General features: G+C 44.1%; 1 protein-coding gene across 1 annotated transcript in view; it reads right to left on the bottom strand.

Annotated features, from left to right (window-relative positions):
• LOC139263412 (hypoxia-inducible factor 1-alpha-like) overlaps positions 1 to 17,309 on the bottom strand; it is a 77,564-nt gene that overhangs the window by 24,865 nt on the left and 35,390 nt on the right. The window contains exons 2-4 of the mRNA XM_070879472.1: positions 8,468 to 8,658; positions 2,178 to 2,323; positions 1,785 to 1,869 (exon numbers count right to left, since the gene is read on the bottom strand). Of these exons, the coding sequence (XP_070735573.1) occupies positions 1,785 to 1,869; positions 2,178 to 2,323; positions 8,468 to 8,658 (422 nt within the window). The remainder of the gene's footprint in view (positions 1 to 1,784; positions 1,870 to 2,177; positions 2,324 to 8,467; positions 8,659 to 17,309) is intronic.

Below are 17,309 nucleotides of genomic sequence, written 5' to 3'. Positions count from 1 at the left end.
TCTGGCGACAGTCAGGCTTGGGCTGATAAGTGGCAAATTCATTCGCGTCACACAAGTGCCAGGTAATGACTATCTCTAACAAGTGAGAGTCTAACCACTACCCCTGGACATTCAACGGCATTGCCATCGCCGACTCCTCTACCATCAACACTCTGGGGTCACAACTGACCAGAAACTTAACTGGACCAGCCACATAAATACTAGCAACAAGAGCAGGTCAAAGGCGAGTGTCTCACCTCCTGACTCCCCAAAGCCTTTCCACCATCTACAAGGCACAAGTCAGGAGTGTGATGGAATACTCTCCACTTGCCTGGATGAGTGCAGCCCCAAGAACATAAGAAGCTCGACACCATCCAGGGCAAAGCAGCCCACTTGATTGGTAACCCATCCACTACTTTAAACATTCACTCCCTCCAACACCGACATACCGTGGCTGCGAGATGCACCATCTACAAGAACTGCAGCAACTCACAAACCCACGACCTCTACCACCTAGAAGGACAAGTGCAACAGGCGCACAGGAACACCTCCACCTCCAAGTCACACACCATCCTGACTTGGAGGTATACTGCTGTTCTTTCATAGTCGCTGGGTTAAAATCCTGGAACTCCCACCCTAACTGCACTGTGGGAGTACCTTCACCACATGGACTGCAGCGGTTCATGACGGCTCACCACCACCTTCTCAAGGGCAATTAGAGATAGGCAATAAAGGCTGGCCTTGTCAGCGACGCCCACATCCCGTGAACGAATAATTAAAAAAAACAGAAAACTGACCCAAATCACTCTCCTAATGGCAAACAATGCCTCCTAATAGTATGCATTCAGCTCCAGCAATCCTATTGGTAACATTGTTAATCACCATCAAGCTGCTAACTATAACTCCTGTTTAAATCAGTTGTGTGCTGATTCTTCAATCTCTTACACACCCCCCCCGCCCCAAGTTATGAGGAATAAAGTTAAACCCAATTTGTCTTGTATGATATATACCAATAATGAATACAAATGAAAGGACAGCTTTTAGAAATTATGTGCAGTTACTTCGCAGCTTTTAAATAAATATCTAAATGAACACAGCAATCAAATCCCAATAAAATGTAAAAAGGGTTGAGCAACTCCCAACTCGTGGATACAGACTGAAGCACAAAAAAACCTGCCCATAAATCTATACAAAATTGGCAATCTCAAATGTCAGAGACTTTGTATAATGAAAGGAGAACATTCACAGTGATGCAGCACATATGGCCCTTCTGAGGCCAAGGATCAGCTGGCATCAGTCCATGCTACTCCTGGTCTGAAAGCAGCTGGTGCTTAGGATGGGGACACTCTGTGGCCGGTGGAGGGTCCGCACCCCTGGGAATCTACCCACCTTTCTCTGCCACATTCCCAGGCCATGGGAGCCTCCTCCTCTTTGCCAGATTTTTCATGTTTGTCTCCCTTATTACAGATTGAGTATTGTGAATTAAAGCACAGAAAAAGTGCATCTTTTGTCAGCTAATCTGAAAGCAGCATTAATTGCATGCGCAGCCAAGACCATGTTAACTTCCCAGTGGAAGGAGGATGGTGCTAGAAGATAGCAGCAAGTCTTTCAAAAGAAAATGCACAAAAATGAGCAGCAGAGTACACTCACTCATTTACAGTACAGAAAGCTAAAAGTTTAGTACTGCGAAAGATTATGTGGCATAAATTGCTGGAGACCAAAGCCAGGCACTAGCTGCAATTAAATGAGAACGTCATCAGCTATGTGTACTCGAGAGAAGTATTAATGCCAAAATGTTTTCTTACCCTGTCTGTGAGAGAGCATTTCCCGCATCTCTTCATGATCACACGGGTGGGTGAAATCAAAAACACTGTGGCCAATCAGCTCAAACTGTATATAAAGGAAAAAAAGCATTGAAAATCATGTACTCAAGAAGATGCCAAGTGTATAAACTGCAATTGTTGAAAATGGATTTGGGAACAGCTAGAAAAACAATTGGATAAGACAAGCATTTTCCTTCATAATTATCAAAACTCGATTTATCTATAGCACTTAAAGTGTTGAACAGGTACTATATAAGTGAATATAAATATGATTTTATTACAAAACTGGCACATTTTCAACTCCTCCCATTTGCACAGAAAAGTGTCACAATCATATAAGATGTATTCAGAGCAGGCAAACACGATCAACTATACCTGGGTGAGGCCCATGCACTTGTTGACATTCTCAGACATGTAGATCATGTCTCCATCCTGTGTTAACACCATGACAAATCCTTCCAGAGCCTTCAAGTAAAAGCTGTTGAGTTGTTTCTCCAGGTCAGCTTCTATCTCCGTATCCCCTGTACAAGTTACATACAAATCAAGTCAATTATTTTTTTTAAAATCAACCACCACTTATTTGATGTCAAGCTTGAAATTAGTGGCAGCGAATGGCATCGATGCATTTAAGGGGAAGCTAGATAAACACACGAGGGAGAAAGGAATTAAAGGATATATTGATGGGGCTAGATCAAGTAGGTGAGGAGTGGGGAGGGGGCTTGTGTGGAGCATAAACATGGGCATGGACCACAGTTGGGCCAAAAGGCCTGTTTCTGTGCTGTAAATACTATGTTTTACTGGATTAAAGTCGCTGTATAAATGCAAGCTGTTGTTTTTGAACCTATTTATACAATAGCCCGGATTTTGCTGCGAGTGACGAAGGAATGGCTTTTGCCATTCATCTCACGTACAGTTGCGGGCTTGTCATGCACTTATTTCTAGTAATTGGCCATATGATCCAGTGTGGCACCCTCTAGATGGATCTGTGGCGTAAGAGCAGACGAGGCAGTAGTGTCGCTCTTCAACCAGATTGAAAAACCTCACATATACAAAGGGCTAGAAATTGTCCCTTGCCCCAACTGGAGGCGGTAACTTTCCGGGTCCGGGATTTCCAGCACCTGGCCCGAAGGTCCCTCCCCCACACGGAATTGGGCCGTACGCCTCTCAAAGGAAGCGGAGCTCTGTCTCTAGTGCTCCACTTCCTTTGAGGGGCACTCCCGGGGCGGTAGCACATGTTGAGTCCATTAAAGAGAAGGGCCGCTGCACACTCTTAGGCCGTTTGGTGGCTGCCACCGGGCCACCAGGGACACGATCGACCGGGCCACCAAAATGCACGATGGCAACCCGGTTGATGTGAGAGCCACCATTGTCGGGCCGACACAACAATTCCGACAAATAAAGATAGCGGCCGGGGCGCTAAAGGCCTCCCCTTTAAGGGGTGCCCCGGCGGCGGTTGTCCTCAAAGCTGGCGCTGACATCTGCCCGTGCCAGCCTTGCAGCCCGGAAAGGGGTTGGCGCACACGGCGATTACATCATTGCCAGTTGCATGCCAGCCAGGGGCCGACGCTGCCAGGATAACGTCCCCCCAGACCTCCGGGGCAATTTGCCGGAAGGAGATAGCATCCCCTCCCCTGGGCGAAAACGTCATTGCGCCCCCTGGATGTGCAAACGGGGCTTTCAAAAGGGGCAATTTCACCACCCATAATCTGCAAAGCAGGAAGTTTAAAAAAAAACAGTAAATAATTACATTTAAATCATTCTACAGGAAGAAAAATAAAAGTTGGAACATTCATGTGGGATTAAAGGAGAGTTACAAGAGAAAAACAGTAAAACTAAATTTTAACAAAAATTCAAAATCTGCAACATTAACATTCTTCTGAGGGAATGAGAATCCACACTTCTAAAATTATTTCTTCAGGGCAAGAGAGGTTAGGTTATTCAGCAGTAATGATCACTTATTACGTTGTAAAAAAACTCACTTACTCCCAACTGCCCTAGCCCTTACTTTTTCATCCATCTTTAGTGCATGCCATTACAGTGATCTCTGTACAGATTCCATCGGTGAAGACTGCAACAGCGCAGCCTGTGGAGGAGCAGGGTATCATGGACAGCAACTTCCAAATTTTTGCGTGTAGCTGCACATGTGTGGATGCCAGAAGTTGCTGTCAGTTTTACCCTATAAAAACAGTGATCGTTATTAGTACTGCAAAAGGTAAGAAGCAAGGTTTGAGAACAAAAGGCCAGGCCTATTGGGCCAAAAGGTGTTTTCCCATTCTTAAATAATTGATAGAGAAAGTATCTTTTTACTTCTATTAATTTTGCATAGCTGCACGAGATGATTTTAAAAAAAATGTTGCACTATTTTGCAGATTAAAAGTATCTGCCATTTCACAGGCTTTTTAGAACAGCCAGCAGCATAAGATGCCATTTTGCTGTGGTACATTAGAGTGGAATTATGGCTCTATAAGAACATAAGACATAGGAACAGGAGTAGGCCATACGGCCCCTCGAGCCTGCTCCGCCATTCAATAAGATCATGACTGATCTGATCTGATCATGGACTCAGCTCCACTTCCCCGCCCGCTCCCCATAACCCCTTATTCCCTTATCGTTAAAGAAGCTGTCTATTTCTATCTTAAATTTATTCAGTGTCCCAGCTTCCACAGCTCTCTGAGGCAGCGAATTCCACAGATTAACAACCCGGAGAAGAAATTTCTCCTCATCTTTGTGGGCGGCCCCTTATTCTAAGATCATGCCCTCTAGTTCTAGTCTCCCCCATCAGTGGAAACATCCTCTTCATAGTATATTAATTACATAGAAAATAGGTGCAGGAGTAGGCCATTCGGCCCTTCGAGCCTGTACCACCATTCAATAAGATCATGGCTGATCATTCACCTCAGTACCCCTTTCCTGCTTTCTCTCCATACTCCGTGATCCCTTTAGCCGTAAGGGCCATATCTAACTCCCTCTTGAATATATCCAATGAACTGGCATCAACAACAACTCTGCGGTGGGGAATTCCACAGGTTAACAACTCTCAGTGAAGAAGTTTCTCCTCATCTCAGTCCTAAATGGCTTATTCCTTTTTCCTTAGACTGTGTCACCTGGTTCTGGACTTCCCCAACATTGGGAACATTCTTCCTGCATCTAACCTGTCCAGTCCTGCCAGAATTTTATATATGTTTCCATGAGATCCAATCTCATCCTTCTAAACTCCAGTGAATAAAGGCCCAGTCGATCCAGTCTCTCCTCATATGTCAGTCCAGCCATCCCGGGAATCAATCTGGTGAACCTTCGCTGCACTCCCTCAATAGCAAGAACGTCTTTCCTCAGATTAGACGACCAAAACTGAACACAATATTCCAGGTGAGGCCTCACCAAGGCCCTGTACAACTGCAGTAGGACCTCACTGCTCCTATATTCAAAACCCCTAGTTACGAAGGCCAACATACCATTTGCCGCCATCACCACCTGCTGTACCTGCACGCCAACTTTCAATGACTGATGTACCATGACACCCAGGACTCGTTGCCCCATCCCCTTTTCCTAATCTGTCACTATTCAGATAATATTCTGCCTTCGTGTTTTTGCCCCCAAAGTGGATAACCTCACACATATCCACATTATACTGCATCTGCCATGCATTTGCCCACTCACCTAACCTGTCCAAATCACCCTGCAGCCTCTTATCATCCTCCTCACAGCTCACACCGCCACCAAGTTTAGTGTCTTCTGCAAACTTGGAGATATTACACTCAATTCCTTTATCCAAATCATTAATGTATATTGTAAATAGCTGGGGTCCCAGCATTGAACCCTGCGGCACCCCACTAGTCACTGCCTGCCATTCTGAAAAGGACCCGTTTATCCCGACTCTCTGCTTCCTGTCTGCCAACCAGTTCTCTATCCACGTCAGTCCATTACTCCCAATAACCATGTGCTTTAATTTTGCACACCAATCTCGTGTGGGACCTTGTCAAAAGCCTTTTGAAAGTCCAAATACACCACATCCACTGGTTCTCCCTTGTCTACTCTACTAGTTACATCCTCAAAAAATTCCAAAAGATTTGTCAAGCATGATTTCCCTTTCATAAATCCATGTTGACTTGGACCGATCCTGTCACTGCTTTCTCCGTTGTTATTTTATCTTTAATAATTGATTTCAACATTTTCCCCACTACTGATGTCAGGCTAACCGGTCTATAATACCCATTTTCTCTCTCCCTCCTTTTTAAAAAAGTGGTGTTACATTAGCTACCCCCCAGTCCACAGGAACTGATCCAGAGTCAATAGACTGTTGGAAAATGATCACCAATGCATCCATTATTTCTAGGGCCACTTCCTTAAGTACTCTGGGATGCAGACTATCAGGCCCCGGGGATTTATCGGCCTTCAATTTCCCTAACACAATTTCCTGCCTTATAAGGATATCCTTCAGTTCCTCCTTCTCACTAGACCCTCGGTGCCCTAGTACTTCTGGAAGGTTATTTGTGTTTTCCTTCGTGAAGACAGAACCAAAGTATTTGTTCAACTGGTCTGCCATTTCTTTGTTCCCCATTATAAATTCACCTGAATCTGACTGCTAGGGACCTACGTTTGTCTTCACTAATCTTTTTCTCTTCACATATCTATAGAAGCTTTTGTAGCATTATTTTAATATTCATGCTTTACCTGGTCTACAAGTTTGGATCATCTTCTCAGCTTAATAAATATATTTATACCCCACAGAATTACTTACATTGAAAGTCGTTGCCTAATATTTGTTGGTTCCTGCTGTGCTGATTCTGCCATTTATATTTCAGGCAGATTTGACGATGTGCATATACGAGATTAGGGGCTCCCCCCCACCAAGGTCACAGACACGATTAACTGGTCTGCTACAATCTTATTGGTTTCTTTCTAGGTCTCTAACTGGCATGTATGCTCGATATCTCAGTATCTAAATCCAGTTAGCAGAGCAGTACACTTGCATACCATTTCAAGAAACAAATCTGGCTTGAAAAATAAGCGTTCAGATAAAGGGTCCAAATTTGGCACACCCGTTTTTTTCGGCGCACTCATCGGCGATGCGCCGGCTTGCTAGGGTGAAAACAGCGCCAAAAAGATCTCTTCGGATTCTGGCCACTCTGTGGCCTCTCCCATGGCTTGGCGCAGCGTGGTCTGTCCATTAAAGGGCGGAGCTAGGGCCCTGCGCGAAAAACAGTGCCGGAAGCTCCGAATGCGCACTGGCGGTTTCGCATATGCGCAGTAGCTCCTGCCCCCAGCTGGAAGTCCCTGGGAGAAGTGCCTCGGAGAGAGAGAGTCGGTGTCCTTCCTCGGAGAGAGAGTCGGTGCGTTTTCCCGCTCCTAGCCCTGGCCAAAGGGCTTGCCGGTGTGTTCTCCTGCCCCTATCTCCGGCCAAGTGGCCTTTTGCACCGGCTGTTGACTTCCCGGGCCGAGTATGAAGTACGAACGCAAGTTTTATTATTTATTTATTTTTAATTTATTATTGATGGTTTTTATGCTTCATGAATGTTGTTGAGAAGGTGTTTAGTGCTTTGCAAGGTCCTCTGTGCTTCGCTTCCCTTCCCTCCCCATATCTCTGGCTACCTGCGCTGATTTCTTAACTCTCCGCAAAGGTTTTCTGTGCGGCCACATACGCTGGCCTGTTAGTTTGCAGCAACTATTAGCTGGCCTAAATGGCCAAAACAGGCATAGGTGGCTGGTACCGCCCGCTTTTGAACAAAACTAAACCTAACTAACTCACTTTCACTGGCGCAAATTAAATGTGCAGAATGGGGATTTTTAAGTTACTCCAGAAAAATCAAGTTGCTTCGAAAAAAAACTAACTCCTGGGAAAATTTGGGCCTATTGTGTCTACATAGGGTTAGATCTTAAATACTGCATTTCAAAATTCAGAGCCAACTAATGCCATACTGCAGTTGCAATTCAATAAAGGATAATGGCTAGTTTCAAGAAATTATGAAGTAACAGTACAATTGAGGTTCAGACATAATAACACAAGAGGAGAAAAAACAACTAATTCATGACCACCTGAACTAGTCAAATTTGATTTCAATTAAGTAAAAAATATCCACTTGTCTGGTTCCAACCTTTTATGCATCCCTCCCTCTCCACTCCACATTTTCTTACAATTTGGATTTATCAATAGGTATGTTCTGGAGATTTCCCATTACCATTTGATGATAGTGGTGTGAAATATAGGGCTTGAAGGGATATTGGATTTATAACAGGGCATAAACTAGTACCATGTTAAAAATTACCACCAGATTACAGGAACATTCATTATTTTGTACATTGTGGGTATCCTTTTCCATTTAACAGAAAATAAATAAGGTCAAGATTGGAATAAGTGGAGAGCACAGAAGGTGGGTTTCATGGAGATGAGGCCCAAGGAGATAAAATAGATGATTAAAATGACACCAATTTTTCCCACATACAAACATTGAGCACAAGATAAATGTGGTATTTTTCAGGAAAAGTTACATAAATAATTTTTGAAACCTATTACAGCCAAATACAAAGAAAGAACTTTGCATTTACACAGCATCATTCATGTCCTCAGGACATCCCAAAGTGCTTCACAGCCAATAAATTACTTTAGACTGATCCTAATGTAGAAAATATTTATCTGTAACTAACAGCTCAAACCACAAATTACTCACCAGCATTGAGCAGTTTCCTCATGCGTAGGTAGCTGATGGTCAGCCTCATGATCGAGGCTTTGTCCAGATGAGAGGTGATACTGTGAGGAAGGGGCAGTTCATGGGCCAGCTCATAGAAGACTTCTGACTCTTTGCTTCTTCGACATCTGGCAGCATCACGAGACTTCTCCTTTCTTCTCTCTGAGCTACCACTGTTGGGATTAAAAGTAGAGCTATCAGAGGAGATATCTGGTATAACAGTGTGATAAATAGCCTAACATCGATCTTAAATTCAGTTCTGCAGCAGGGAATGTATGGCAGGTACTGCCTACAGTTACACAAAGCAGAGGCAGTCACCAATCCCGCCAAGGAAGCAGCAGGAAATTTGCAAAAACTCAGGTAAGCAGCAAGAAAAATTCACGTTCTCACTAGACTGAACACAGCAAACTTCACTGAGAAAAACACCAAGTACAAAAACATAAACCATTTGCTTTCTACAGGCACAATGGTCCGAATAGTCTCCTTCTGTGCTGTATCATTCCTATGATTCTATGAACTGTTGAAATTCTTAAATTCAACCACTTCAAACAGAATTTATTCCTGCAATGCTTTACACTAGATGGACTGAGAAAGCACAGGAGCGCACATCTGACTATCCAACAGGTAGTTTAATGAATGAAACAAAAAACAAGCTGCAATTTCTAAATTATGACCTGAAAATGTTTAGTTAACATAGGCTCAAGTTACTTATACGAACTTTGATATCTAGCAAGTTTAAGGTAATTCTCCTTGCGCCAACTGGCTCTTTTCAGCTCGGGCTGAAAATACTGTAACAGTACTGAGCCAAACATGATTTATTGTTATTAACCGTAAACATTTAAAACTATTTTAGATGAATCTGACCACCAGCGAGCACCATCATGCAAATAACTCTGCTCCCAGCAGGATCAAATTTCAGAGTTAACTGCCTTCAATGGTCCTGTTCCTCTGGTTTTCCTTTCCAGAAAAAGGTGTAACCTCCACCATGGTCTTTGAGCTGGCCTTCCCCTGCCCGCCGGGTCTCACTTAGGGCAGCAATGTCGATGTCACGGGGCGAAGGAGCGGCGGGAGATTGTAGAGGGACATAATCGGGGCCCAGCAGACGCGAGGGCCCAGGGGCAGCATGGGCCAACCAACACTGCGATATGTGTGTGCACTAGATCTGTGCAGCAGAGCTGGTCTCCAGTCGTCTTGGTAATCCTTGCTACTGGACCAAGACCTAACTCTGTCAAGCCCGTGTGGTGGCTGGTGTGCAACTGTCACCACACATTAAAAAAAATCCACGCACACGCATCTTGCACCCTTCAAGATTTAGTTCGGGACATGGAATTTTAGGTCCTTCATTGAAACACCTGTGAACTTTTTGACGTGGAAGCAAGTCATCCTCGATTCAAGGGACTGCCTATGATGATGATATTCAACCAGCTGTATGCTATTTTCTAAACAAACCTCGAACTTGCTGTATTAACATAGAAACATAGAAAATAGGTACAGAAGTAGGCCATTCAGCCCTTCGAGCCTGCACCACCATTCAATAAGATCATGGCTGATCAGTCACCTCAGTACCCCTTTCCTGCTTTCTCTCCATACCCCTTGATCCCTTTAGCCATAAGGGCCATATCTAACTTCCTCTTGAATATATCCAATGAACTGGCATCAACAACAACTCTGCGGTAGAGAATTCCACAGGTTCACAATTCTCAGTGAAGAAGTTTCTCCTCATCTCGGTCCGAAATGGCTTACCCCTTATCCTTAGACTGTGATCCCTGGTTCTGGACTTTCCCAACATCGGGAACATTCTTCCTGCATCTAACCTGTCCAGTCCCGACAGAATTTTATATGTTTCTATGAGATCCACTCTCATTCTTCAAAACTCCAGTGAATACAGGCCCAGACAATCCAGTCTCTCCTCATATGTCAGTTCTGCCATCCCGAGAATCAGTCTGATGAACCTTTGCTGCACTCCCTCAATAGCAAGAACGTCCTTCCTCAGATTAGGAGACCAAAACTGAACACAATATTCCAGGTGAGGCCTCACAAGGTCCTGTACAACTGCACTAAGACCTCCCTGCTCCTATACTCAAATCCCCTAGCTATGAAGGCAAGTATGCCATTTGCCGCCTTCACCGCCTGCTGTACCTGCATGCCAACTTTCAATGACTGATGTACCATGACACCCAGGTCTCGTTGCACCTCTCCTTTTCCTAATCTGCCGCCATTCAGATAATATTCTGCCTTTGTGTTTTTGCCACCAAAGTGGATAACTTCACATTTATCCACATTATACTGCATCTGCCATGCATTTGCCCACTCACCTAACCTGTCCAAGTCATCCTGCAGCCTCTTAGCATCCTCCTCATAGCTCACACTGCTTAGTGGCATCTGCAAGCCTGGAGATATTACATTCAATTCCTTCGTCTAAATCATTGATGTATATTGTAAATAGCTGGGGTCCCAGCACTGAACCTTGCGGTACCCCACTAGTCATTGCCTGCCATTCTGAAAAGGACCCGCTTATTCCTACTCTTTTCTTCCTGTCTGCCAACCAGTTCACGTCAACCTATCCACGTTAATACATTACCCCCAATTCCATGTGCTTTAATTTTGCACACCAATCTCAAAAGCCTTTTGAAAAGTCCAAATACCACCACATCCACTGGTTCTCCCTTGTCCACTCTACTAGTTACATCCTCAAAAAATTCTAGAAGATTTGTCAAGCATGATTTCCCTTTCATAAATCCATGCTGACTTGGACTGATCCGGTCACTGCTTTCCAAATGAGCTGCTATTACATCTTTAATAATTGATTCCAACATTTTCCCCACTACTGATGTCAGGCTAACAAGTCTATAATTCCCTGTTTTCTTTCTCCCTCCCTTTTTTTTAAAAAAAAGTGCGGTAACATTAGTTCCATAGGAACTGATCCAGAGTCTATAGAATGTTGGAAAATGACCACCAATGCGTCTACTATTTCTAGGGCCACTTCCTTAAGTACATTGGAATGCAGACCTTCAGGCCCTGGGGATTTATCCGCCTTCAATCCCATCAATTTCCTGACTAAGAAGGATTTCCTTCAGTTCCTCCTTCTCGCTAGATCCTCAGTCCCCTAGTATTTTCGGAAGGTTATTTGTGTCTTCCTTAGTGAAGACAGAACCAAAGTATTTGTTCAACTGGTCTGCCATTTCTTTGTTCCCCATTATAAATTCACCTGATTCTGACTGCAAAGGACCTACATTTGTCTTCACTAATCTTTTTCTCTTCACATATCTATAAAAGCTTTTGCATTCGGTTTTTATGTTTCCAGCAAGCTTACTCTCATACTCTATTTTCCCCCCTCCTAATTAAACCCTTTGTCCTCCTCTGTTGAATTCTAAAATTCTCCCAGTCCTCAAGTTTGCTGCTTTTTCTGGCCAATTTATATGCCTCTTCCTTGGATTTAACACTATCCCTAATTTCCCTTGTTAGCCACGGTTAAGGCAGCTTCTCAGTTTTATTTTTACGCCATACAGGGATGTACAATTGTTGAAGTTCATCCATATGATATTTAAATGTCTGCCATTGCCTATCCACCGTCAACCCTTTAAGCATCATTCGCCAGTCTATCCTAGCCAATTCTGTTTGACTTGATTTCACATGGACAAATATCTATAGTTACCAGACATTGTCAAACAGCTCTAGGACGCTGCCAATGAGAACTTCTTTCAGCACATCCACAATCTAAGCCAGCGATGGCACCAGAACATCCAACATTGCTCTCAAACTCATTAAAACAAATTGATTGCTTCAATGGAGCAACCGAGGCTATCTTTAAAATCCTGAGCCTTAAATAGCATGTGTTTGAAGTTCTAGATTGCCTTTGAAGCTAGTTTTCAGCTGAAAACCAATTTTGTGCATCAAGGGTCCGACCTCCAGAATGGAACCTCAAAAGGTGGATAACCATTTCAGTTTAGAGTATATATTTAAAAATATGAGACAGACTAAAAGAAAGAATGAATGGGAGTGAAGACAGGGTGAGTAGAAGTGCTTAAAATTTCAGATTTTTTATTTTAGTGATAATACAGGATAATACAGTAAGAAAGCTGCTGCTGACAAGTGAGCACAGATTTGTTAAAGGAAGGTCGTGTCTGACCAACTTGATTGAATTTTTCAAGGAGGTACCAGGAGGGTCGATGAGGGCAGTGCATATGATGTAGTGTATGTGTAGTGTATTTAGCATGTGTTTGAAGTTGTAGATTGCCTTTGAAGTTAGCTTTCAGCTGAAAACTAATTTGATAAAAGGTCCCACATGCAGACTGATCATGAAAGTAAAAGCAGGGTAAAAGTGACAAGTTGGATCCAAAATTGGCTCAGAGGCAGGAAGCAAAGGGTAACGGTTGATGGGTGTTTTTGTGACTGGAAGGATGTTTCCAGTGGGGTTCCGCAGGGCTCAGTGCTAGGTCCCTTGCTTTTTGTGGTATACATCAATGATCTAAGACTTGAATATAGGGGATATGATTAAGAAGTTTGCAGATGATACTAAAATAGGCTGTGTGGTTGAAGAAAGCTATAGACTGCAGGAAGATATCATTCAACTGGTCAAGTGGGCAGAACAGTGGCAAATGGAATTTAATGCAGAGAAGTGAGAGGTAATGCATTTGGGGAGGGCTAACAAGGAAAGAGAATACACATTAAATGGTCATCATCATCATAAACAGTCCCTCGAAATCGAGGAAGACGTGCTCCACTCTAAGTGAGTTCTCAGGTGACTGTACAGTCCAATTAGGGTTAGGGTGAGAGTCTCTGTCACAGGTGGGACAGACAGTCGTTGAAGGAAAGAGTGGGTGGGACAGGTTTGCCACACGCTCCTTCCGCAGCCTGCACTTGTTTTCTGCATGCTCTCGCCGACGAGACTCGAGGTGCTCAGTACCCTCCCGGATGCTCTTCCTCCACTTAGGGCGATCTTGAGGGTGTCCTTGAAATGTTCCCTCTGCCCACCTGGGGCTCGCTTGCCGTGTTGGGAGTTCTGAGTAGAGTGCTTGCTTTGGGAGTCGTGTCAGGCATGTGCCCTCCTGTATGGTTCAGAGACTTGGACCATATACAGTGGACACCTCAAATTGCTGGGAAATACCACCAACGATGTCTCCGCAAGATCCTGCAAATCCCCTCGGAGGACAGACGCACCAACGTCGGCGTCCTCGATCAAGCCAACATCCCCAGCATCGAAGCACTGACCACAATGGAGCTGGTTGAGTGTGGTCAGTGCTTCGATGCTGGGGATGTTGGCTTGATAGAGGATGCCGACATTGGTGCGTCTGTCCTCCGAGGGGATTTGCAGGATCTTGCGGAGACATCGTTGGTGGTATTTCCCAGCAATTTGAGGTGTCCACTGTATATGGTCCAAGTCTCTGAACCATACAGGAGGGCAGGTATCACTGCAGCCCTGTAGACCATGAGCTTGGTGGCAGATTTGAGGGCCCAATCTTCGAACATGCTCTTCCTCAGGGGGCCGAAGGCTGCACTGGACGCAGTGTTGAACCTCGTCGTCGATGTCTGCCCTTGCTGATAATAGATTCCTGAGGTATGGATCTTGATGACTGGGGGGCAGTGCTGTGTGGCGGGGTCAGGTTGGTAGAGGACCTTTGTCTTACGGATGTTTAGTGTAAGGCCCATGCTTTCGTATGCCTCAGTGAAGATGTTGATTATGACTTGGAGTTCAGTCTCAATGCGCGCAGACGCAAGCACGTGGTGTGCACAATGGCTGTGGTCACTCTGACCTTTCCTCCTTCCACAAAATGGACCTCTGACCTTCCCAATGCCTGCCCACAGCCAGGCCTTGGATCTCTTACCATCTCACCGAAGGGCACTGCTCAGCGCCGAGCTTACGGCCCGTGTCCCGCCCTAGGCAACTAGGCTCATACAGCAGTGCCTGGTCTCCAGTCGTCTTGGACCCCCTTGCCCCTGGACCAAGACCTTACTCTGCTAAGCCTGTGTGGTAGCCGGTGTGCAATGGCCACCGCACACTAAAAGAACTCACATTAAATGGTAGGACATTGAGAAGTGTAGAGGAACAACGGGACCTTGGAGTGCATGTCCACAGATCCCTGAAGGTAGCAGGCCAGGTGGATAAGGTGGTTAAGAAGGCATACGGAATGCTTGCCTTTATTAGCCGAGGCATAGAATACAAGAGCAGGGGGGTTATGCTTGAACTGCATAAAACACTGGTTAGACCACAACTGGACTACTGCATGCCGTTCTGGTCACCACATTACAGGAAGGACGTGATTGCACTGGAGAGGGTAGAGAAGAGATTTACGAGGAGTGAAGAAACTTAACTATAAGGACAGATTGGATAGGCTGGGTTTGTTTTCCTCGGAACAGAGGAGACTGAGGAAAGACCTCATTGCATATAAAATGATGAGGGGCCTAGATATAGTGGACAGAAGGGGCCTATTTCCCTTAGCAGAGGGGTCAACAACCACGGGGTATAAATTTAATGTAATTGATAGAAGGTTTAGAGGGATTTGAGGGGAAATTTCTTCACGCAAAGGGTTGTGGGGGTCTAGAACTCACTGCTTGAAAGGGTGGTAGAGGCAGAAACCCTTACCACATTTAAAAAAAATACTTGGCTGTGCACTTGAAGTGCCATAAAATGCAGGGTTACGGACCTAAAGCTGGAAAATGGGATTAGACTGGATAACCTCTTGTTGGCCGGCGCAGGCACGATGGGCTGAAATGGCCTCCTCCTGTGCTGTAAACTTCAATGATTCCATGATTCTAAGTGGCATTATATATTGGTGTCTGTAGCAGCACTTCAGTTCCCAAGCTGAAAGCTGACTGGTCCAAAGGTTTGGATTTTCCCGGAGATCTAATTAACCAGAATACTAGAATTTGGTTTTCCCCATTTATACAACACCCTGTTATTTATATAATGTCAATCGTGGTAAAGGTAAATAGTTGCTTGCAGCACAGCCTACCATCAACCTTTTTATTCTGTCCATTGGTGGTGCAGCTCTCAGCCAGCCTCCTCCAGGCTAGCAGCAGTTCCTTCCAAGTATAATGCTATAACTAGAATGGAGTCTACCGATTTCAAGTGTGTGTAAAGTACAAAGACACTCGACTTGTAGCAGAGCAGGTAAATTCCTGCCAGTGGACACACCCCATTATCAGTTTGCCGAAACACACCACCCCTTATCCTGAAGCTGCCGATTCCCGCTGGGGTACAAGATCAAAGCATACATGTTAGCTAAGACAGTGTGCTTTATCTTGAAGGGCAATTACAGCCTAATCATGTTCCACAAGACATTAATACACACTTCCCAAAGGTCACTGGAAAGAGATCAGCAGCGAGAACCCTCACTGATTTCTCCAGTTCAGGGCAGAGGCTAATCAACAAATTTATCACAGACCAGGTATCAAACCTGCGATCTTCTGGTCTACACACTACTCTCAATTCGTAGTTGCTTAATTTGAATGATCTGTTAATTAAAACATTTTTAAATGCTTCCTGTGGTGTTTTTGGAAAATTCAACTATTTAAAACCAAAGGTGATTAAGTTAATAGTAGATTGTGGATGACTTAGTGCCACACAGTGCCAAAGACTTATAATCTTAACCTCTTTAAAAAGGCATTTGGCATAATAAAGGTCTGAATTTCAATTTCCAGTGGCTTAAATAAATGGGCAAAGGTATGCCAAAATTCATCATGTTGGGGGAGGGGAGGAAGAGAGCAAGATAGGATCCCCACCAAAGTCTGGCATTCTGCAACATTTTCCATCCTTCACACCCAGCCTCACCACTAGATGGCACTGTAACAGAACCAAACACTCAACCGGTTTTCTAACGGACACCAATGAAGATACTTACAGCTGGCTAGATACAGAACACAAACTGGTTTCTGACACGTTTTAAGTTTTCAAGTGTTAATGCTAAATTCAAATGGTGTGAAAAAAATTATTTCAGTGATGCGTTCTGTTTTTGAACGTTGCCATATTTTATAAATACAACTAAATACTAACTATGCAGGTAACATTTAGGGGCAAAACATCAATTCTGCACTGACGTTCATATTGTGTTCAGACTGTCTAATTTGAACAGCTTGGATTCTTCCTGTAGTATTTGACTAGCATATCAACTATCCATTGGATATATGGTTATATTCAACAGTGCCAACGACTAATAATTTTGCAATCTTAAAGGGAAGAGAAGAGGAATAAAAAGATGGAGCAATACACAACATTTTAAAGCAAAACAGCATTGAAGTAAGAATAAGGCAGATAAAAAACTTCCTTTGCCTCAAAACTGAGTTCAGTTTGGAAAAAAATCCATCGCTTTCTTAGGATGATGAGGACGAGCTGGAACAAAATCCTGGAGCTCCCTCCCTAACTTCACTGTGGGAGGACCTTCACCTCCTGACTGCATCAGTTCAAGAAGGCAAGCTCATCACCACCTTCTCAAAGGCAATTGGGGATGGGCAATAAATGCTGGCATTGCCAGCGATGCCCAAGGAACAAATAAAAAAATATTTTTTTTCAATGAGGAGCCATCATCAGTTCAGATTTGCTGCACATTCTTATTTCCAGGTACTGCAAAAAGATTACATCATGATGTTGTATATTATATATGCCTGTTTAGAATCATACAGCACAGAAGGAGGCCATTTGGCCCATCGTGCCTGTGCCGGCTCTTTGGTGATGCTACCCAGCAATTTTTTTCCCCTTCACTTATTTATCCAATTCTCTTTTGAATACTACTATTGAAATGCTTCCACCACCCTTTCAGGCAGTGCATTCCAGATCACAACAAGTTCTCTCAAGTTGTTTCCGGTTGTTTTGCCCACCAATCACCTT

Source organism: Pristiophorus japonicus, chromosome 4 (genome assembly GCF_044704955.1).
Source record: "Pristiophorus japonicus isolate sPriJap1 chromosome 4, sPriJap1.hap1, whole genome shotgun sequence".
NCBI classification, from domain to species: Eukaryota; Metazoa; Chordata; class Chondrichthyes; family Pristiophoridae; genus Pristiophorus; species Pristiophorus japonicus.
The sequence above is the reverse complement of the archived record's forward strand: the minus strand, read 5'-3'. Positions and strand labels throughout refer to the sequence as shown.